General features: G+C 37.5%; 1 protein-coding gene across 1 annotated transcript in view; it reads left to right on the top strand.

Annotated features, from left to right (window-relative positions):
* The window catches only part of PCCA (propionyl-CoA carboxylase subunit alpha), a 305,865-nt gene extending 290,595 nt beyond the window's left edge, over positions 1-15,270 (top strand). Inside the window, exons 22-23 of the mRNA XM_042457614.1 lie at positions 772-912; positions 15,210-15,270. Coding sequence (XP_042313548.1) covers positions 772-912; positions 15,210-15,239 — 171 coding nt within the window. The 3' untranslated portion in view covers positions 15,240-15,270. The remainder of the gene's footprint in view (positions 1-771; positions 913-15,209) is intronic.
* Positions 15,271-16,473: the final 1,203 nt, after the last annotated feature.

Raw genomic sequence — 16,473 nt, 5'->3', positions numbered from 1 at the left:
TTGTGTTTCATGCTTTCAAGCAATCCTGTTTACCTGATCTCTTCCCAGCTCATTTACTGTGATGTATTTTTGTTTCAATCAAGTCTCCACATTTTACCATACACTGTTTTAATTATAAAGCATGCTAGACAGCAGGTGGAGAGATTCTTTCTCAGCCTCATTTTTAAAAGGGGACCACAGTATATCTCATAATCACTTTAAATTTGGGTTATGTAGTGTAGTAAGAAAGGCGTAAGTTAGTGGAGAAATTAAAAAATTATTCTAGTTGCTGAACATTTGCAAAATGATAGCTTGTTTTTAATATGTATTCATCTCTACACCAATTCAAGAATAGGTTGTTATAAGTGCTGAACTCTATTTCATAAAACCTTACCAAAATTCATATTAAACTCCATTTCATAAAACCTTACTAAAATACATATCAAAGTCTAAACATTTAAAGTAGGTCTCCCTGTATTACATTTTTATTTTATTTTGCATTTTACATAGGTAACATAGGTAGCAGCGCTTTTAGCTGACTTTGATCACATATGTGCATTACTTCCTTTCATTTTGCTTCCAATGTTTTTTTAAAAATAATAATGAAGAATTACATGTGAGAAAGCAAGTTTCCAGGTCACATATAAAGGATATATTAGACACAAGCATGAGGGTATAGCATGTTTTATATACCTTGCATCCATTTGATCAGTCATATTATTTACAGTTTAACAGTCCTTCAGTATTAATTTTTGTAACATTTTTCTCCACTCTCTTCTCCCTTGCTCCCAGTACAAGTTACATATACTGACTAAGCTTGCTGCGGAGCTGAGTAAACACATGCCAGAAAAACTGGTGGAAGATACCAGCAGCATTGTAAGGTCACCAATGCCTGGAGCAGTAGTGACAGTTTCCGTAAAGCCCGGAGATATGGTAAGATAGTTACTTTTCATGTCATTCCTCTCGGGGAAATCAGGGTTTGAAATGTGTTTTAAACTTCCCCATGGTGGGGGAAAAGTGGGTTCTATATCGATCAAAAAATAAATAAATAAATTTAACTTTGTGCTTTCTAATAGACTTGTTTGTTTATTTATTTTAAATGTATCATAATGTATTATCATCCACCAGGAGAAAGTCGGGATACAAAACAAAACAATAATAAATATTGAGGCCATCCTGTAATATTTTAAAAAGTATTCCCTTTTACTGTATGCCTAAAAATGTGAACCCAAGAGATGCAAATGCCCTACATATATCAGAGAGCCCTGACTGACTTGTGATTTGTGATTGCTTGCATACTTTATGGCAAGTTCACCACACTCTGGTTACAGATCTGCTTTCTTTTGGAATGCTGCTGGCGAAGAAAGCGCCCACAGCTCATGTTTAGAGAAAGGTTCAGCTGAAACCATTGTGGTGATGTTGTGTAACCGTTGTGAAGAAGCAGAGAACAAAATTATTCCAATGGTGTGTTACCTTGTAAATATATTGGCAAGAAATACTTTATATAACAACAAACACTCCCACCGCCATTTTGGTACTGAGTTTTTAAGCTGCTCATTACTAGTAGTTATAGTTTTTAAAATGGAATACAACAAAGGCATCTGTGTTTGTTTTTTTAATATTAGCACAGGAAAGGCCATACTTATATATTAATTCGGTTTATAAAAACACCCCAGAAACGTAATAATCTTTTTTTAAGTGTGAACCCTTATTGCAGTTGGCCCCTTCAAAAATTATCCAACTAAATGCATCAATTAAGCACACCAAAACTGAACCCCTAATATTTACTTCTGTGAACATAATGGCTGTGTTCACACAGAACAATAAGCCAGGATGCCTGTCTTATCTTGGCTTACAGTGAATGGACAGTATGATGCTACACCTACTGTAGCTCATTTGCTCTCAGATCTCTCTTCTCCCTTTGTGTTAGTAGGTAGAATACACCAGCAAGGGGTAACACAGCAATTAAAGATAAAAATGAGTTTATTCAAAACAAAACAAACACATACACAGAACATTTGCACATAGAAATCTAATGATGTTGTTTTGGGTGAAATCTCAAACCTATCAACATGCAGGTAAGAGGAACCTCATTGGGTGGGCAGGTTTTGTTACACTTGAGTTTAACCCTTAAAATGTGTGAAATGTTTTGTCTTGTAACTTTTATAAACTATTTCCCAAGCTGAGAAGAAGGATTTAAAACAACAACAATCTGCAACTGTCCAAACACATCAGATCTGACAGTTTTAACAATTAAAGATTTTCAGCATGACTGTCTGATTGTAAACTGAGTTCAGACAGCCATTTTCTTTGTGTCATTGGAGGTTGAATCCTCCATGCTTTATTTTCATTGCATTAGAGTGGATTGAAAATCATGGGATGCTATGCCGTATCTTGTTATGTGTGTCTGAGCTATATTTTGTGTACGTGAAGAAGCAAAACCATGAGAAGGCAGGCTTTCTGCTAATAAATTAAAAATGGGGAAAACATTGTTTCCATAGAATCAAACATCCAAAAGAAGTGCAGTACAATACCGAACAAGTTGTTAAATAATGAGGAGCGATTGCATTCTCCCCCCCCCCCGCCCCGCACATCATTTCTCCCTGCCTGTGGGGTTTTGCAGGAGGCACTGAGAGGCAGGGCATTTGAACAGTCCAGGCTTATGTTCTGCCGACTTGGACTTGTCAATGGTAATTGGGCAGCTTTAATTGCAAAAACACGTTTGTGGTGTTGAAAAGGAGTTTAGCATAAATCCTTCCTTTCCAGGACTGATGTCAAAAAGTTTTTTTGAAAGGAGATGAGGTTGTATCAGCTATCCAGACTGAATAAGCGGCAAGATGGCACAATTCAGCTTACATGTTTTGGCTGTCCATCAGGACAAGGATCATTATCGTAGCTGTTCAAAGCCTCAAAGAACAAGGGACGGGAACTCTTATACACTCAGGGTTTTTTTTTTGTTCCACTGTTTGAATGTCCTGATTTAGTGTTTTTCCCTCTACTTTTCAAGCAGCCTACAGAGTACTTAAGTACCCTTTGTATTTCCTAGAGTATTTACCAGTTAATAATATAATGAGCTGTGAAACAATATTACTGGGAAATGGCAAAAAAGTTTTGAATTGAAGGTTATACTAAAACATAAGAATACCACCAATTTTCTCTATGTAAACTCTGGTAAATATTACTGCATGATAATATGGGGAAGCAGGGCTGAGCACTTTTATATAGTGTCATCCAAGAAGAGTTATGATCTCCAGAATGTATTTTAATTAAGAAAAGTAGATATTAGATATTTGTGTAGAGAAGATAATTAACCATCTTTGAATATGGCCAGGTTTTTATACCATAGAAGAGTGTTGTTAGGTTGAGTAGAATATGATGTTTCCTTACTTGCTAACATCTTACATTGTTTTTTGCTAAATCAATTTCTTTTTGGTCTGAGTTGTATGCTGTTATTTGACAATATGCTTTTACATGTTATGATGTTGTTGTTTTTTTGAAAATTGTGTGCTTAGCATCAGCAAGAAAAACTTTGAGAGATGCTGCATAATAAGAAATTTCAAGTCTCATGTTTATTTTGAAGCTGAAGAGTTTGGGCCACTTTGACACACCAACATGAAAATGTAGTGTAATGCAATTGCTAGCCCCAGTTAAAGTACATACTGTATACTCATTGAATCAGTTGCTGAATGTAAATCAACAACCATTTTTCTCTGCTGTATCTGGGACTAGAAGCAACTGGACTTTAGGCCAATGTATTTACTTGAAAGAGTGCAATTCTGCCTAAATTACACAGTGGCTAGTTTGACTGAATTTGTGGCTCATAACTTATGGGTAGAATTCAGCCATTATATTAAAGTGCATGGGATTTGTTTCCATATAATAGCTGAGACCCATAGAATTATCTTCACAATTTTTAATTTTATCCCTTTATAGACATGTATCATTTGAAGAGAGCATTACCTGCTTATCAGGAGCAGGACTACCTAGCTTTCCCCTGCTGTACCAGCCTTTAATTAATGTGGACTGTCTATAGTAAAGAACCGTACTTTTGAGCAGCTGCTTACACATTGGCTTTTATGCAGCTGGATATATACAACCTGAGTTTTGATTGCATGGAAACCTAGTATGAACAAGTTGTTCATTCACAGACTTCTTCATTGCAGACATAAGTGTCTAAGGCCCGTTACAGATGGGCCATATAGTATGCGCGGAGTGCGTACTAGGGTTAGGAAGGGGTGGTGCTTCTGCACCCCCCTAACCCTAGTGCGCGCTCTGCGCGCACAAAATGGCAGCAGCCATTCCACATGGCTGCTGCCATGACGACGTCACGACTGCGCTGCCTCTATACGGGGCGGCGCGGACATGACGTCGTTGCTCCGCACAAGGGCGCTTAGTGCGCCCTTAGCGCGGAGCAGGAAGGAGCTCCGTTTCGGAGCTCCTTCCTGGTTTGCGCCGCTGGGCGCAGCCTTCAGACGGCTGCACCCAGCGGCACAAAGGAGACCCCTTTTCAGGCTGCGGGGAAGTGACCTTTTGCCACTTCCCTGCAGCCTGGAAAGCAGCGGATCGGGGCCTCAGCGGCTGCTGTTCTGACCACTGAGCCCCCGGGACAGGCTGCCTCAAAGGGGCGGTCTGTAACGTGCCTATGTATTTCAATGTGTACTACATCTGAGGTAGACTCTACAGTTTGGTATCCTCTTCATTTGTGAAGGTAGATTTTTTCTTCAAGCCCAACATTTTCCTTAAATAGCTACCCCGCCAAATGTGTTTTGCTGTAGAGCTGGAAGTGGGGTGGAGGGCAGCACTGTGTTTGAGAAGTCAGTCACAGTCCTTCGATCTAACCCATTATGTTTTGGATTAAGGTGTTCGATAATAAAGTTAAACATATTTTGTCGTATAATTAACAAAGTTCAACTCTAGGTCTTATAAAGTGTGGAGAAGAAAGAAACAGAGACTATGCATTCTGAGCCATGTGCACAGCTGATGCACATCTGGATGTTAATCCAAGGCCTGTTGAACTGGCAGAATACATCTTTTGATAGGAATGGATATTACCATCTGGAGCCATTCATTTTTGTTTCTGATTGTACATATTTAAAGTAGATCATCATATAGGAATAAACCTGACATATTAAACTATGATAGGCAACAGTTTCATTTTGTTTTCACCTGAAGCAAGTGCCACTTTCCCCCATAGTTTGAGTAACGGGACTTTTGTTTCATTTATGTTAAAAGCCACTTTGGGTACTTCCAAGGATGGGGGATATTAAACAAACGTTAAATAGCATATTCATGCACTGAAAGCTGTTCTAAAAAGATTACTCTTTTAGCTCACTGTACCAAAAATGCTTCTTTGTTAATTAATGTTTATGTCTAACATGGCATGGACTAAACACTTTGATTTTAATTCTTTTTACACTAAAATTTCATTTTAACAACAACAACAAATTCAGCTATAAAGTCTATGGGAGATGTAAGCCGATTCCTTAGAGTCACAATATTCACTCACTTCAGTGTAGTCTGTTTAAAAATTATTATTCTTTTCAGAGTAATGGCTAAAAAATTATAGTTGTCAGGCTATATGCAGTGAGGTAAATACATAGACTTTTCCCAAGCTTCCAATTTTCTTGATACATTGAAGGATTTTTTTTAAATAAATAATTTCTCAAGTTTAAAGCACTGCTTTGCGATTTGCCAAGAAGAGGAATAAAGCCAGGTCAGCAAAGTCAGCCAAAAAGACCTTTGCTTTGCTTTCATATCCCAAGTAAAATGGTACTTTTTGAATTGCAGGACAGGAGTAAAATGGACACATGAGTTGAGTCAAGAGATCTCTGTGAAAATATGTTCATCACATTCCACCTAGTTCATTAGTATATTTTTATGCTGAGTGCTTCCTGTTCCAGCAAAAAGTGTTACAATTAATAGGAAAGTATTAGTAACTTCAGTAAACTTGAAATAATTCAATAATCTGTGCCTCTGGGTTAGTCTTAACAATTTAAATTTCTTTGTAAAGAAATGAATTTAAAACATTACTAACTGATCTGATAGACACACACACTTGTGTTATAAATAGGATTTACAGTGTTCATGTGATATGATAAATGTGTGTGTGTACTTTTGTTTTCACTATTTGCTTTTAATTTACATTTAAAACTTCTCTCTTTCTTTTTTAAAAATTTAAAAGAACAGACAAAGACATTTCCAAACTGTCTCTGTTATTGGCCATGGCATATTGGAGTAAAAAAATGCAATGATTTAGAGAACATTCTTAATTCAGAAATTACTAAAATAAAATGCTTGACTATTTTAAAATGTTGTAATAATAGATTTCTCTCAGATAAAACATGAGAGATTTATTCTGTGTCAGAGGAGAATTGAAATACTTCACTAGTCAAATGATAAGGGTATGTTTTCAAAATTATTTAATTTTAGGCCAATACTCCTGTGCTCACAAACATTCAATTTTAAAAGCCTAGGGAAAAAATGTCTTACTGAGATTACAGATAATGTCCAGCCATTGTTCTGTCTTTCAAAATGTTCAAATGCAGCAAACCGAAAAACACCTTACAATCCTCTCTCTTTCCTTCACTTCAGTAAGCACACCGCAGGAGACTGCGATGTCTTGTAAAATGTAAGGTTATATTTTTAATATACTACTTGTTGCTTGTAACTTCCTCCCTTTTCTTTTAACACCTTACTTGCTGTTCAGCTCTTAAAAGTCTGAAATAAATTCTCATGGCCTCTGTTAATTAGCAATGCTTTGTAAAACAATGGCAGGGGAAGGCATAGGAAAATACTAGTTAATTAAGTCACACTTTTAAAAATGCCTTTTACATAGCTTTGTGATATAATGTAATGGACAGCAAATATTGATTAGCTGCACTTGTCACTCTTGTGTAAATGGCCTGCAGTTTCCCCCTTTATTTTACTCTGTGTGTGTGTGTGTGTATGTGTGTGTGTGTGTGTTCATGTGTGCCTTCAAGTCATCTGTCCACTTACAGTGACCCCATGAATTTCATAGAGTTTTCTTAGGCAAAGAATACTCAGGGGTGGTTTTGCTAGTTCCTTCCTCTGAAATATAGCCGACAGCACCTGGTCTTCATTGGCAGTCTCCCATCCAAATACTAAGTAGAGCTGAGTCTGCTTAGTGTCCAAGATCAGGCAGGATCTGGTGCCTTTAGCGTATGTTGCTCTTCATTTAGAAAGGGGTTAGCATTGCCAATGAAATTCTGGTGTGCTAGTGTTATGATAGTCATCTGTCATGCTAACACTTTTTTAAAAAGAAAATGATTCTTGTGCCTAGTAATTGAATTTCTACCTTGGTTTCTGGGAGACAAACTGCCCAGCCCCAATTTGATATATAGTCTGTATAAAGGTGGTGTTACACCAATTCCCCTTGAGTTGTTGAATTTAACACAACATTCTTTTAAATTATTACTTTTAATTTCAGAACTGAAGCGTATGGCAATGAAATAACAACTACAACAACATTTTTGTTTCATATGTTTAAGATGTATGCTATCTTTCTTCAAACATATGAACATTTCTTAACAGTCCCTGCTCCCTCAAAATATTTCGGAGCTAACATGCTTCCTTCCCTTTGGCTGTCGAGCTTGCCCCTCATCCCAGAGGGAAATCTGGACATTCCCAGAACCTCTGGGAGCACTTCTGTTGTGGATAAGTGGGGGTACAATGATTGGTGCTTATTGCTGTCAGGGGAACATCACTGACCTCTAGTTAATCAAGGGTCAGAAAATTTAGGATGCGCTCTACCGAAATTCATTCTTTAGAGGAGTGTGGCGTAAAAAGTTTAATAATCATCTGTCAAGCACTGTTAATTGCCGCTAATTATATTTTCAACTCGGTAGCTCCTGTTTCAAAATTAATTTGAATGGAAGGGGGAAATGGCACTAATTATTTTACACAGATTTGGACAATGTCAAGGCTCCAGTTCCTCCTGATTTTGTTTTCTACATAGGTGTCTGACGCCAACAAGTCACAGAGATAGGGAGAACCTCAAGGATGAGCATAAGCCAAAACAATTCAGCCGCTTGGAAGGAGAGAGAGATCTACATGTAGCATGGATACCAATGTATGATGCTTAAAGCCTGGCATTGATTCTTTAAAACACTGAGTTACTTTCACTCACTTTTTAAAATCGTTTTTACCTATCTCAGGATTTTCTGCATAAGCATGTTCAGTGTAGGCAATGATGATCTTGTAGCCAGAGTTTGCCATTAATTTGTAACATTAATACTAGCTACCTTCTTTAAATCTGTTGCCACTACTCCTCTACGAATATTGAGGACTTCACTTTCCACTACCCTTTGAGTTCAAAAAGCAGCCACAAAATAAGATAATGGTGTTTCAGATATGGAAGGTTTTGTGTCCCCATGTTCATCCTGATTTAGTTTATTTCGGGACTTTTGCTTAAAGTTGTGTGTGTGATACTTCCCTTCCCCCACTCCTGTCCAGATCCATGAGTCTTTCCCATGCAATATATTGAAGCACCTGTGTTCTAAAATACAAAAGTCTGTTTAAAATGTAATTGAAGGGTTTTCACTTTTGAAGACAAGTCGGCAGGGTTGATATTGATCCTTCTTTTTAGGGAGCCCCAGTGCACCAGAAGGTGATACAGTAGAGAGAGCCTTGCAAGTCCTCGGAGCCTTCTGTCTAATTTGGCAGAAAAACACAATGTAGGGCAACAAAAGAATGATCCGATACCGTAAGAAATTTCCATCCCACCCTCCTCCTCCTTTTCCAACCGTAAAAAAAGAGAAGCTTAATTTTTTCAGCTGCACACAATGATTTGATGCTCACTCTTGCATTGAAACAGTTGCTGTCGGAACAGGCAGGAAACAGTTTTCTTTTAATTGCTGAAATCATTCGGAAGTGCTTCGTGCACTGCTTCTGTGCAGCAGATGCTGTGCATTAATTGGCCTGTGTAGGACTGACCCAGGGTTCCTTGCAGTGGGCCCAATGTTAAGCACGGGGTTTAAATAGCTTATTTATTATTTTGGATAAGCTGGCAAACATGTTATGTTCTGCACGTCCTGTATTTCATGGTCTGCCATTCTAGTATCATGAGGGTTTCCAGCCCCGGTAATGTATTAGCAGCAGGTAAGCTCCAAATAACATCCATCAGGAGTAATTTTTGTTTTATTTTTTTTTTAAATCACAGATACGCCAATGACTGATGAACCTGTCTTTTGTATGAATGTTTAGCACAGTAGAAAGCCATATGCCACTGGCACAGTTTCCTGTGCATTCTTTACAGTGGCTGGAGAGTAGCAGGGGGAAAATTCTCTTGCATTTGCATCCTGTCATTTATGAACAGTTTGCATTTTCCAAAATAGCTCCAGGCTTTGCCTGCGTGTGTGTCCTCAAAGCAGCAAAATGTGTGGTTTAGGGTTTCTTAAAGGCAAACTGACTACTGCTCTTGTGTTCTTTAGCCAGGGATATTAGAGCTCATCCTTAATAGGGAAGCTTGTTTTGTAACTCTCCGTCTGTTCAAAACAGACCTTACCCCATTAGAAGGTCCTCCCTTGTGTGGGAGGACCACAGCTGTTACCGTAAATCTCATCCAGTAACTGTATAACCCCCCATTTTGTGGTTCTGAAGGATGAAATTGAGAAATGGAATACGGTGCACTCATCCTTTACCTCTCCAATTTTAGGCCCTCGCACATCATTTTCATGCTTTTATTCCAAATCAAACAACATTAGTGAGCAACACCACCCTCTGCTTAAATGTGTAGCATCAAAGGCCACTTTTTTTATACAGTGCTGACATTTTATTTTATTTCACAAGGATGGGTGAATCTATCTCCTTCTCTCAAAATCTTGCTCATTTCTTTAAGATTGCCTCCCTCCAGTCTGATTTAAAAGGCATTTTGAAATGAAGTTTCCACAAAGTAAGCAAGGTCCCAACTTAGATTTTTTTTAATGGCCAGATAAAAGGAAAATGACTTTCTAAAAGGTTTCTGTTTCTTTAAATCAATGTAAGAAAAGTGGATCTAACTTCTTATGATGGGATATCAGGGCTTTAATACAAATAAGAAGTGGCTGAAATCATTAGCACAACAAAGCAAACTATAAGCTTGAAGATAAAAGTCCCTGGGGAAGGAGTTCTCTGAAAATAAATGGGACTTGATAGATTTCCATATCATTTATAACTTCCCTTAATTACACTTGGAAGACTTGCCAGTAAAACTGGAAAATTGGCAGCCTATATCCATTATAGTAATTTTGCCGACCATGGCAAGCAGCTGGCTTTACTGGATTTTATTTCCCATCACTCACAATTAATCATCAGCTGGAGATGTCTGAAACTCTTCAGAACGTAGCAATACTGTGTGACATTTGGGCCTCCTTAAAATGCTAAAATCTGCTGAGTAAATGGGCCGAGCTTTCTTTCCTTCAAGCTAACTCATTTTGGTGCAAGGCAGGCTGCTGCTTAATGAATGCCACTTTGATAATCGGATGCGAATGTGAACCTTGACCTGGTGTCAAAGGAGAGGACGCAGCAAGCTGGGTGAAAGATATGAGACTCAGATCTGCAAACTTTACACCAATTAGACAGAGTGGAGAAATACATCAGTGCCCATTGGGTTTATCAAAAAGACTTGCAGGGCTTGTGACTGTTTTGTAAGCCTAACATTGAAGACATCCTGTCACAATCATTAAGTCTTTATCAGATGATTCACAAAAGTCTTAAGGGAGTGGGCCAGACTCACAAAGATCTCTTCAAGAGCTTTTCTTCATTGTACCTCTGAATGTAAAGAGAAGGACAATTAACACTCGTGTTACTCTCTTGTAAGCAATGAAAACAGATATAAGATTAATACTTCTTAGGGTCCCCCCCCCATTTTCCAAGAATTATTTTGTCAAAGACACACTGCAGTCATGTTCTTCATGCATATAAAACCTTCAAAACCTCATAAGTCCTTAAACTTCATTTTCTAACCAGACAGTTACTGCATTTAAATCCAGATTGTGTTTTCCAGTTCCATTTTTTATAAGTTTTATTTAAAGTTAAAACTTTCAAATTAGAAATCTGGAGAATTTTGATGCAAGAAGGCATCGAAAATCTGGTGTTACACTTCATTTTTGAAATGAGATGCGTCTTAGTTCCTAGTCAATGAACAATGAAATTAAATATTATTTTTTCATATTAATTTTAATCCCAGCAGTTTCAATTTTGATTCTCCTGAAGAGAAAAGTTGTTTTAATGAAAATCTGCATTTTGTTTTGTGCTTTTAATTTGCCTTTTGTAGAAGTCAGAGAACTTAAGTATGAAATTGATTATCATGGATTCAGTTGAATAAGAATTCAGAGTTTGATACTTTCCCCTCATTTCAGGTCAACAGTAAAGCTACGATTAAAGTATATAGAGAAATTTTAATTAGAATTGGGTTTCATTGTTGCAAACTGTACTGTAGAGTAAGGTTTTTTTTGTGTGTGCATTTAGAAAAATTATTGAATTTTTTAAAAAAAATCTAACTTAATCCTTAAATGAGGAAAGAGGGCATTTCAGAGATGTCTGAGATATTCATTTTCCGGCTTAAATAATACAGGCGGGGAAAAAGATACACACAATTATGCAGTGAAAGAAACTGAACAAAGCCCAAGAGAATGAATGGAAAAGGAAAGGGAGAGAGATATTGGGGACTCATTTTAGGATTTACTGTTTTGCAACACAGTCGGAGGGGGAAGCTACAAAGGATTGTCATAAAGAACAATTATGAATGTGGGTACTTAAGTGACACTTTCCACTAAAGCCTTTTTAAACAAATTGGCTATTATTAGAAATAATGCTGCTGTATTTAAAGATTGGGTGTTTGTGGGAGTACAGTATATGTTTTCTCCTAAGGTGGAGAACTAACTAGTTTAGTTTTTCTGGTTGTATATGTATGTCTATATGGCCACAGGGGGAGAAAAGATACATAAGGAATAAAATCAAAGACCCATACCTGTCAATAGAAGAACTAGATTTAGGGGACAAAGTGCCTATCACTAAATGAAAGCAATGCTTGGAAATTCCATTTTTAAAAAGTAATTAATCACTCATTACTACTACTACTATTACTACTTATTATTATTATTATTATTATTATTATTATTATTATTATTTTCTGTTGCTTATTAATCTGTCAACAAATTTGAAAATAAAACAATGGCCCACATATTGGAAACACTTAGTAGACATTACAGTCCTATAGAAAGGGGCTACCTGGAACTGCAGTAATCACAAGACCACTGCATTATTTTCCCATGCCAGCAAAGTAATACACAAAATTCTACAACAAAACTCTCACTATACCTAGAGCAAGATTTGCCACATGTACCAGCTGGATTCAGGAAAGGAGGAGGCACTGGCAATCATACAGTAAACATATACTGGCAAATGGAAGGTACTAAGGAATTTAAAGAGAAAATCAGCTTGTGCTTTATAGATTATATCAAAGGCTCTGATTGAATAGATCACAAAAAAGCTATGGATCATTCTTAAAGAATGTGCCATATCCTTTAGTCCTGATGTATAACCTGTATTCAGAACAACCTGTTAGGATAGAATATGGAGGAAATGAATGGTTTCCAGTTGGCAGGGGACTCAGGCAACGCTGCATTTAACACCCTATCTGTTTAACTTATGTTTCAAACATATCATATGTAAAGCAGGATTAGACTTGGAAGAAGGAGACATGAAAATTTAAGGAAGGAACATCAGCCATCTAAGACATGCAGATGACACCATACTACTAGCAGAAAATAGCAAAGATCTGGAAGGATTATTGTAGAAAGTCGAGGCAGAAAGTACAAAGGCAAGTTTATAGTTGAACATTAAGGAAATAAAAATAATGACCATAGATCCATATGGCAAACCGTATCTCCCTGTATGAGCTGGCCTGAGCTATGAGATCATCAGGAGAGACCTTTCTCTTTCTCTCACCCCCATCACAAGCACAGTTGGTGGAGACGTGAGAGAGGGCCTTTTCCGTGGCTGCCCCTATTCTCTGGGACTGCCTTCCCAGGGAGACCACAGTGGCCCCTTCCTTGTTGCTGGCAGGCTAAGGCCCTCCTGATAGGCATTTAAAACAGAAAGCTTTTAACAGTGGGCTGGGTGACAGTGTTTTAAAGTGTTCTAAACATGTTTACCCTTTTAACGATATTTTATTCTTTTAACATGTAATTTATTTTAATACTGTAAAAATTTAATTCTATTTTAATGTACCTTTTAAATATGTTTTTAACTGTACTGTTTTTAACTATTGTAATCCACCCCGAATCCAAGTTTTGGGAAAAGGGCAAGATATAAATAAACATAAACATAAACATAAACATAAACATAAACATAAACATAATAATAATAATAATAATAATAATAATAATAATAATAATAGACAAGCTACATAATTTTAAAGTAGAAGATGAAGACAGAAAAAGTTCAAGATTTTTTCAAACATGGGCTCAGTCATTAATCATAGTGGAAACTGCAGTCAATAAATCCATAGAAGACTAAGACTGGAAGGGCAGCTATTAAGGAACTAGACAAGATCTTGGAGAGTAAACATATAAAACGGAATACTATAGTTGGGATAGTCTGCACCATAGTATTCCCCATCTCTGTGCATGGTTGTGAAAGCTGGACAGGGAAAAAAGCTGATAGGAAGAAAATCAACTCATTTGAGATGCTGGAAAAGGGTTCTGTGAATACTGTGGACAGCTAAGAAGACCAATGAATGAGTCAGGCAAATCAGGCCCAAACTCTCCCGAGAAGCGAAGATGACTAAACTGAGGTTGTTATGCTTTATCAATATCACGACAAAAGAGGACTCACTAGAAAAGATGATAATGCTTGGTAAAGCAGAGGATAGTAGGAGAAGAGGAAGACTTCCAAATGAATAGATTCAATCAGAGAGACCACAGCAAGACCTGAGATAGATAGATAGATAGATAGATAGATAGATAGATAGATAGATATGATAGGGGATAGATGACAGCCAAACTCACACCCACATGACTTCCACCCAAAAGCCTAGTTTAGGTATAATGGAAAATTTTATTCATTGTCTGAACAGAACAGAGTGAGTTAATAACCATTGTGTTACTTTTTAAAAGTTGGTAGCCCAGTCTAATGCATTCTCGGTAATGTTGCTTCTAATCCATTGTTTCCAAAAACCTGAATGAGAGAGCCAGGTTGAAGAAAAGCCCTGCCCTGCCTCTAATACCAGCACAAAATGGTATTAGGAAACCTGGATTACTTCTTTCTCCTCCATGTTTCTTATACCATTGGTGCTGTGTATTAGAGGGCAAGGGCAGGTTGCTTTCTTCAACCACTTAATGCCAATATAGTTACATGCAAAACCATGTTGGGTTGATGACGAGTCTTCAGATAAAGCTGTCTGCAATGGGCAGATGCTAAGTGGGGAGTTCTCTTTGCCCCAGTATTTGTACCATTCACAATGCAGAACCAAGCCAAATCCGAGCCCCAGATCGTCTCTAGGAAACAAGTGTGAGCTATGGTTCTATGGAAGTGGGGTTTAGCAGCAGCTTCTAGACTGATGCCCTCCAGATGATTTAAATTACAATTTTGATCAGTCGTCAGTGGGCCTTCTTCCAGAAATTACATAGAAACATCGACAGAACACCTGATTGGGAAGGCTATATGTATTTATGTTGAGATTAACATGTTGTATAGTGGCCATTATATGATCTGTTTTCACCATGACTTAAAGGTCCTACAAGTAGCATAAATATGGAACAAACATGTGTTTTCTACTTCATTTTATTATATTCTTAGAAAGATTTTCATGTTATTTGGTTGAAGTTTTTTTTTTTTTTTCTTTTTCCCTTTTTTGTATAGGGACCAGATGTGTTTACATACATAATACCTAATGGCTAAAGAGGAAGCCTGGGAGATCAAGATAAGATACAGTTATAAAACTGTTGTGTTTTGTTTTGAGAAATTTTGTTTTGTTTTTTTGTATTGTTTGTTTGTTTTGCCTTAGGGAGAAGGGCAAGATGTTTGGCAGAAGTCCACAAGACAAGGGCTCTGAGAAATGTTGTGGAAGAGGGAATCCTTGTTCATTGGCACTCTGCCCCATAGGATATAATGTCAGCATTTCCCCCCTCTCGTAGTTTTTTGTATTGGGCTGTCGCAGTGAACATGAAGTGTTCTCAATTGTTTTTTTATAGCTGATACTTTAATGTAATGCTTTGTTGTTATTTCAGGTCACAGAAGGTCAAGATCTTGTGCATTGAAGCTATGAAGATGCAGAACAGTTTGGTTGCTGCAAAAAAAACTGGCAAGTTTATACTACTATAATATGTTCAGTTTCTACTCTGAAGCTTGTGAGAACAGTTGAACAGAGGCTATGGCTTCATTTAAAAGAAAATTGACAAAAACAACACACAAACAATTTTTTCGATTTGTCTTTAATGTTGGCATGTTTTGAAACCACATTGTACCATTCTGAAACTGTAACGATGCATGTTGTTGTTTTTAATATATAAATGTTTTTACAGTTGTTCAAAATGACAACTTTTTTCCCCTTGGCTGCAGTCTTTTTTGTTCTGAATTTGTATCTGGGTCATTGGCGGATTTGCTTGGACAGTTTCTGAATGTGGTGGACCATTGATGTAGCTATGGCAGTAGTTCCTGGCCCAATCCCACTTACTGGGCAGCAGCTGCTTCAGGAAAGCAACTGACTGACAGTTCCACCCCTCACATAAACTATCTCCCAAGTAGTAGTCAGAACAGGGTCCCTACCTAATTCCCCTTCACACCCAGAGACCACTTGTGCAAAGGGGAAGTCTGAGAATGTTAGCTGCTTCCAATCAACATGGACCCTATGTAGCCCCCTAAATACGAGGAATACGTGGGGATCATGAATATGAACCAGCACAGATGAGTAATTTAGGCTACCGCATTTGTAACTTAATAGTCGATTCTGGCACACATGTTGTTGTTGCTTTGTTGCCTTCAAGTTGCTCTGCTGATGGTAACCTATCATGGGGTTTTCATGGCACAAAATTAGAGGTTTGTCATTGTCTTCCTCTGTATGATTTGCCCAAGGTCATCCAATGAGATTCATGGCCGAGCAAGGGATTCAAATCTGGCCCCAGAGCCCAAGTCCAACACTCAAACCACTAAGTCACTGGCTCTTGAAGCCTCAAATACAGTCATATCTAATGTAGAGCTAGCTACACAGATGACTGAACTTGTACACAGATAAGCAACTGTTCGTATTGGTAGAAATTAACTTGTTGAATTTATAGGACCCTTCTGAAGAATGTATGGTTATAAAATAGGGTTTTTAAAAATAACAAATCATGTACAAAATGATATTGCACTTGTATGTCACTGTTCGTTTGAATTTAAAAAATTTAGAGTTTCTTCAGCAAACAAATGCACAAGTCTTGTAGTTGGGGAGTACTTTGCTTGTTGCAGAAAGAAATATGGGCACTGAGAAGGCAAAAAATAAAAAAAGATTCA

This window comes from Sceloporus undulatus, chromosome 3, assembly GCF_019175285.1.
Source record: "Sceloporus undulatus isolate JIND9_A2432 ecotype Alabama chromosome 3, SceUnd_v1.1, whole genome shotgun sequence".
Lineage (NCBI taxonomy): Eukaryota > Metazoa > Chordata > Lepidosauria > Squamata > Phrynosomatidae > Sceloporus > Sceloporus undulatus.
This window is presented reverse-complemented; position numbering and strand designations above follow the sequence as displayed.